The sequence below is a fragment of the Cyprinus carpio genome, chromosome A3, assembly GCF_018340385.1.
Source record: "Cyprinus carpio isolate SPL01 chromosome A3, ASM1834038v1, whole genome shotgun sequence".
NCBI classification, from domain to species: Eukaryota; Metazoa; Chordata; class Actinopteri; order Cypriniformes; family Cyprinidae; genus Cyprinus; species Cyprinus carpio.
Window position 1 is genome coordinate 28,293,949 of NC_056574.1, and position 6,153 is coordinate 28,300,101.

Here is a 6,153-nt window from a genome sequence, read left to right on the forward strand (position 1 = left end):
GCTTTTTGTATGTTGGTTAAAAATACTGGCACAGTCTTGTTCTGTGTTAAGTATTTGAAGTGTTTATTGTTCTGGTTTTGTGTCCACTCATGTGAAGGTGGGCCTTTTCTTATGATGACCCACTTGGCATCAAGCTGAAAGTTTCTGGATTGTTTGGCCTGTAAATGATTGGCTGTACGTGGCATTTCAGTTTGTGTGTGTGTGTGGGTGAGACTTTTGTCTCTGCAAAGGGCTAGTGATATTTTTTTTTTTTTCATAAGTTTTGTCAAATAGAGTGTATAATTATCAAAGCTCAAAACTTAATCTCGAAACTGGGAAAAGGCTGTGTTCTTATAATGCTAATTGGCAGGGTTTTTATCACCAGCAGTTTATGTGATGGTTGCAAAATGCGGTAGGCCAGTGGGTATATTGATTTAAATTGTGGGTTTTATTTTTAATGTTTAAATTTCCTTGACAAATACAGTTTTTGTGTGTGTGTGAACAGGAAATTTGGATGGGACAAATTAAAGTGCATTTGAGTAAAGTTAAATATAATAGTTGTGTTGCATTATTTTTAGTCTTCGCAGGCATGACATGTCATAGCGGGTGTGTGACTTGCATTTGAAGGCTTGTAGGGCATTGAGATGTATCGTAGATAATATTAGCTTATGCAAATTTCCCTTACTCATGCCCAGCCAAGGACTGCTTGTTGTGCTGCCATCATCGGCCTTTGATCTTTACACGGAAATGGAGCGTTGATAAAAGCGTTGAGAAAAGTAACATCTTCCCTCTTACTAAAACCCGTTGGGAGGCATCTCATCTGTGCTCATTCGATGTCTTTGCACCACAATCGCTCTCAGATCAGATTTATTACTCAAATGCATGTAGGTTTATTCTCTCATACAGACTGTTTTAAAAGCTCTGTTCACAGAGTCTTACAATATTGTCACATTCCTCTTCACATGCAAACGTGCACCATATTCACTCATGTTCATTTGTTGCCTCTTGTGGCAGCTGTGTGTATTACATTATTCTATCAGTCCCTCCCCCACCCCGAAACCATGTGGAAACATTTTGGATGCCCAAAAGTACAAAACACTCATCTGAACTGGCAAGAGTGGAAACATAGCATTATAGGGAAGAGGAAGAAGGCAGGTCACCGTGTGTTTGTAAGGCTTGTTCCAGGGAATCCTAACATGTTTACAGGAGCCTCGTTCCTGTCATTGTCAGCCTCTTCAGAATAGATTGTGGTTATTGTTGAAATGTATATGCTCGTTGTCTGCATAATTGTTTGCACAAGTATGAACAGTTACACTTTTTATGGCTGTACATAATATTTATATTGTAATATTATAATATTCATAATATTTAATAGTTTTAATTGTTTATTTGTAATATTTTTTATTATATAATATTGTTGTTATATATTAGTCCACCCAAAAATGAAAATTGTGAGTGTTAAAGAAGGTATTTTGAAGAATGCTGGTAACCAGACAGGTTCAGTTCCCATTGAATTACATTGTATTTTTGTCCATAGAATGGAAGCCAGTGGGAACCAAAACTTATGGTGGTTTGAAGTTAAATTTGAGTAAAAGTGTACTATTGATTTTATAAATAGTCTTATGTAGCTTGATGCTGATGTTAGCTCTAATGCACCTGTTACCCTGCTATTAAATTTCCTGATGTAGGCTATTCTATCAAAAGAATTCATGTAAGGTTTTAAATTAGGGCTGGATGATAAGGGCAAAAAATCATATTTCTGTGTTTTTGGTTGAAATGGGATATACATTATATATATCTTTTGCGTTTTCTACATTTTCTATTTTGAAAATGTATTTTCTACATTTTCTATATGTAATTTCTATATTAAGATTTAAACTAAACTAAAAAGAAAAGAAAATAAACACAAGCGCACAGATTAATTGCATTATATTTTGATTACTCCATTACTGCTATCATAAAATATACATACTTGTACAAATTCGACATATGTCACAATTATTGCACTCTGTCTGTTTGGCGCTCGTTCTCTGACGTCTGTGAAGTTTAGTGGAGAATCACATGCAGAAGGCTCCCGACAGCAAAATGGAAATATTTCCAAGACTTTCTGACATTGACAGATGAAGAATATATGAGTGAATTGTAAGTTAGCATCTCTGTCAGCAGCACGTGTGTCTGTCAGAGCATCTAATCGGGACGAGCCGCTTTAAACTACATGTGTTACCTATATCTTACAAGTTATGTTAAAGCCCTTAATATAAAGCATGTCTCATGTTTAGGAAAAATGGAATTATGCACTTTACCCGCAGCAGCTCACTGTGCGTCCTCTGCTTTATTCAGATGTCCTCGTATCAAACTACTGGATATTGATATAAGCAGTATTGCCTCATCGCTTATAAAAAATATATCGATATATCTGCCCAGTGTGCCGCTAACATTTCATCCACAACAAAATGACTGGATTGTCATGTGTGAGCTTGTCTTTCTTCCATTGAAAACAAACGGCAAACTTTTGATTACCTTAGAAAGTTGGTCTCCGAGATCTGAGATCTGAAGCCCACAAGATAAAAGCACAAAAATCCTAAATTTTGAAAAGAGTCTTGTTTGTGAGTCTATTGATCGGTATTCTCTCATGTCAAAAGAAAAGTAGAGAGGCTTCAGACAAGCTTTTGTTGTTGTCAAGCTCCTCTGAAGCAGATCTGAGTGTAATTCCAGCCTATAAAGAGCATTCTTATTGGACTGTTAGAAGAAAACACAAAAAGTAGTGATATGCGTGTGTTTTGTCTTCCGTACACTTCTTGGTTCCCTTCTCGTCATTCCCATCTGTGGTTACAGTGATGCTTTTCGTTTTTCCCTTCACTTTTATCTCTCAAGTCTCTCGCTCTCCTTCTGATTCAGGGAAATCTTGAGTCATGTTGTTGTACTTCAGATGAAAAAGCAGCCATTTATTTCTCCTCATGTTTTGAAATCTTTTTATTTTCAGTAATGTGCTCTGGTTTTACTTGGTTTATGTTGCTTCACTGCAAGACCTGAGAGACCAGAGGTTCTGCAATAACTGGGGCTAATGTAAAGAAGTTAGAGTTCAGCTTGACAGTGTTTGACTACATATTATTATTTCTTTATTTTCATTTTTTGTGAAGTTTAATGGGAGCTAGTTGAATGTTTTTTGGGAGAAGTCTCATTGTGTCAAGCAGCTTGCTGAATTCTCACGCACACAAACATCTGCAGGAAGTTTTGGATGGAACTTATGTTCTTGGTTAACTTCCTGTCATATTTTGTTTCTCGGTTTTGTTTTCACATTTCCATCACACTATGTGCTGTGGAGACAAAGGTTACTTGATGTTTTTCACTCCACGTCACTGTACCTTACTCTTTAAAAATAATAATAATGATGATAAATTGGCTGTATTAACAGTAGAAACAGGACTGGAAATTATGAGGAACAGAGTCTGTGAATGACTCAAACCAAATTATAACTCTCATTGTCCACATACACACCATGACCTAACTTATTAGAGCATGCCCTTACCTGGCTTTTAGAAAAAAGTTTGAACTAAAATTTCAGTATTAATGCTAATTACGAAGAGAGATATTTCCGAAAACATGACTACACTTGTAACCAGCATATTTCTGTATGTTTTCCAGATGTCGGAGAGCAGAAGGGCGTTATGCCGTTGACCGAGCTGCCATCATCAGTCACTGGAACTGGCTACAGGCGCAAGTCTCGGATCTGGAGTACCGTATACGCCAACAGACTGAAATTTACAGACAGATCCGCTCCAGCAAGGTGTGCGCATACACATTCACTTTGTTTACTTTGTGCTGTTTACACCAGAATCCCTTCCCCGTGGCGAGGCAAACTCTTGTGGGATCATTGTTTCATGTTTCTTTTGCTAACTGTTTTTGTTTCAAAGTGCTGCTTTTACAGCCTTTTTTTTCCTTGTGTGATTGAAACACAAACAAATCATTTGGAGACTATCATTATTTGTCATTATTCATCTGACACATGAAATGATGGCTGTATTTTAAGATCGTTGCAACTCTACAAAATCTTCAGAAATGTATTGACATTGGTTGACCTTAAAAAACAGTTTTCAGGATTTGTATACCACCGTTCAAACAGGAATAAGTGACGTATTAAAATGTAGTCAAACAGAAAAGCTTAAATTGTAATATTTTGCAGTATTTCCATTCTTACTGTTCTTGCAAACTGTACTGATTTAATCAAATAATTGCGACATTTAACATTTTTAAAAATGTAATTTGTATGTGATAGGTGTTGATAGATGTAATATTGACTGTAAACAAGCTGTGTTTTTAACAAGATCTTGTTTCTACAATGACTTTGCAAGAAATATATTTATAATACACAGATGCTGATCTCAAAAGTTGTTTATTTAAATGAAATGCATAACACACTAGCATCAGATTGCAGATCTTCTGTTGTTTGTTACTGCAGAGAAATGTTTGTTCTGCTCTCTCTGCAGTGAGGAACTTGTTTTTAGCTAATCTAAAAGAGAGGATTTTGACTGGGGAGGGAAAAAAAGGCCTCCAAGTTTTGGTTTATAATTTGTGTTTGTTTCTTGATAGGGCTCTGTTGTACTTGGGGAGAGCTCAGTGTGTGAGTCAGTACCAGAAGACAGCAGTGACTCGAGGACAGAGACCATTACCTGCCCTGTCCCAGGGGTAAGACTAGGAGCACAGACCCATTACAGAGTCAGTCTAGTCCTGAATTCAATTTAGAAGTATGTGTTATTTGCTCTTACTCCAGATTATAAGTAATCAGTTATCTATAATAAAGCTGTCTGTCTAAGATCCATTAGTGTGTTTAATTCCCACACAAACCGATAAAGCCCTCATGATATGGGCCCACGCACAGCCTGAGAGAATGCTGGGTTTGTTAAACAAGAGAATTGAGAAGAGGGGCTACAAACACTCAGTTCTTTTGTCTGTTGTATGCAAAGCACTCCTGACCTTTTCATCCATTCAGAGTAGTGAAGAAATGCAGCAAGAACCATTCAACTCATCCAAACTCACCCAAATTAGTGGGATGTCCTTTCCAACATCACATTTGTTTTTTGTCTTTTTAGGAGCATGATACTGGTGGAGTGGAAACGTCTGTATCATCCAATGGTATGGTCACAGAAACAGGCTTGAGGAAAAGCTGTGGACCTGTGAGACAGGTCAATGGTGTTATCAACAGGTATGAAAGACACAAATATATATCATTTAAATGTGTATTCATTTATTTTTTCCCCTTCATTTAAAAAGTAGAAATTACACTTTTATTGTCATGTTCATTCAAGATGATTTCTTTTCGTCTTCCAGTTTACGGCCTAGTTCCCCTGTCACCTCGGACCCAGACGAGCAGAGACGCTCTGAGTCTCAGCAGAAGCTGGAGATGGGCCCTCAGGCTTCCCCTGCGCACGACAGCACATGCGTGGCAGCCCGCACGCGTCCAATGCTCTCATGCAGGAAACGCAGAGTCCTCCGGCCCGGCTCGCTCACCAGTCTCAATCGTAAGGTAAGGAGAAACGTGTTCCTTCTCAAGATCTCAAGAGGATGGTGTAGGTTTGAGCACGAAGGGCTGTTTACACTGAGTCTGATATAAATATTTTACACACATTTACACTTCATAAATTTAGATATCTTTTTTTTTAACCCCACACCTTTAGTGTTTAAAAAAAAGAGACAAAAGTTTTGCAGTGAGACTTGTGGGTGAAGGTCACTAGGTATGAATGTGCCCCGGAAGTAGTAAGAGAGGTGTGCAAGACTGCAGAAACAAGCTCTTTCAGTGTCACCTGTGGAAGTGTTTTACTGAAGATCTCGCTCTTTGCATGGAATTTGGCATAACTTTAATGCAACGACGTCTGTGTGTATGTGTGTGTATATGTGTATGTATATATAGAGAGATATATGTAACTTTTAAATTACTCATTTTGTTTAAAACTTTCTTTAAAAACTGGCTGTCAATATAGTGATTAATCTTGTGATTTGTGTCGGTCTTTAGAAAGTGGAAAACCATACTTATAACCTCAGTAATATCCTTTTAATGGTTCCCGTGTGGAGTTTGATGGATTTGTCATATAATATTTAATGTTTCTGAACTTGGACATTTTCGTAAATGTTTAATGTTTAATTTATAGAATCAGGATTTTAGTTCGGCGTTTTTTA

General features: G+C 37.3%; 1 protein-coding gene across 3 annotated transcripts in view; it reads left to right on the plus strand.

Moving 5' to 3' along the window:
• The window catches only part of kansl1b (KAT8 regulatory NSL complex subunit 1b), a 60,701-nt gene that overhangs the window by 43,022 nt on the left and 11,526 nt on the right, over positions 1-6,153 (plus strand). For all 3 annotated transcript variants that reach the window (XM_042727892.1, XM_042727902.1, XM_042727883.1), the window contains 4 exons: positions 3,625-3,766; positions 4,570-4,665; positions 5,070-5,182; positions 5,308-5,503. In XM_042727892.1, coding sequence (XP_042583826.1) covers positions 3,625-3,766; positions 4,570-4,665; positions 5,070-5,182; positions 5,308-5,503 — 547 coding nt within the window. The remainder of the gene's footprint in view (positions 1-3,624; positions 3,767-4,569; positions 4,666-5,069; positions 5,183-5,307; positions 5,504-6,153) is intronic.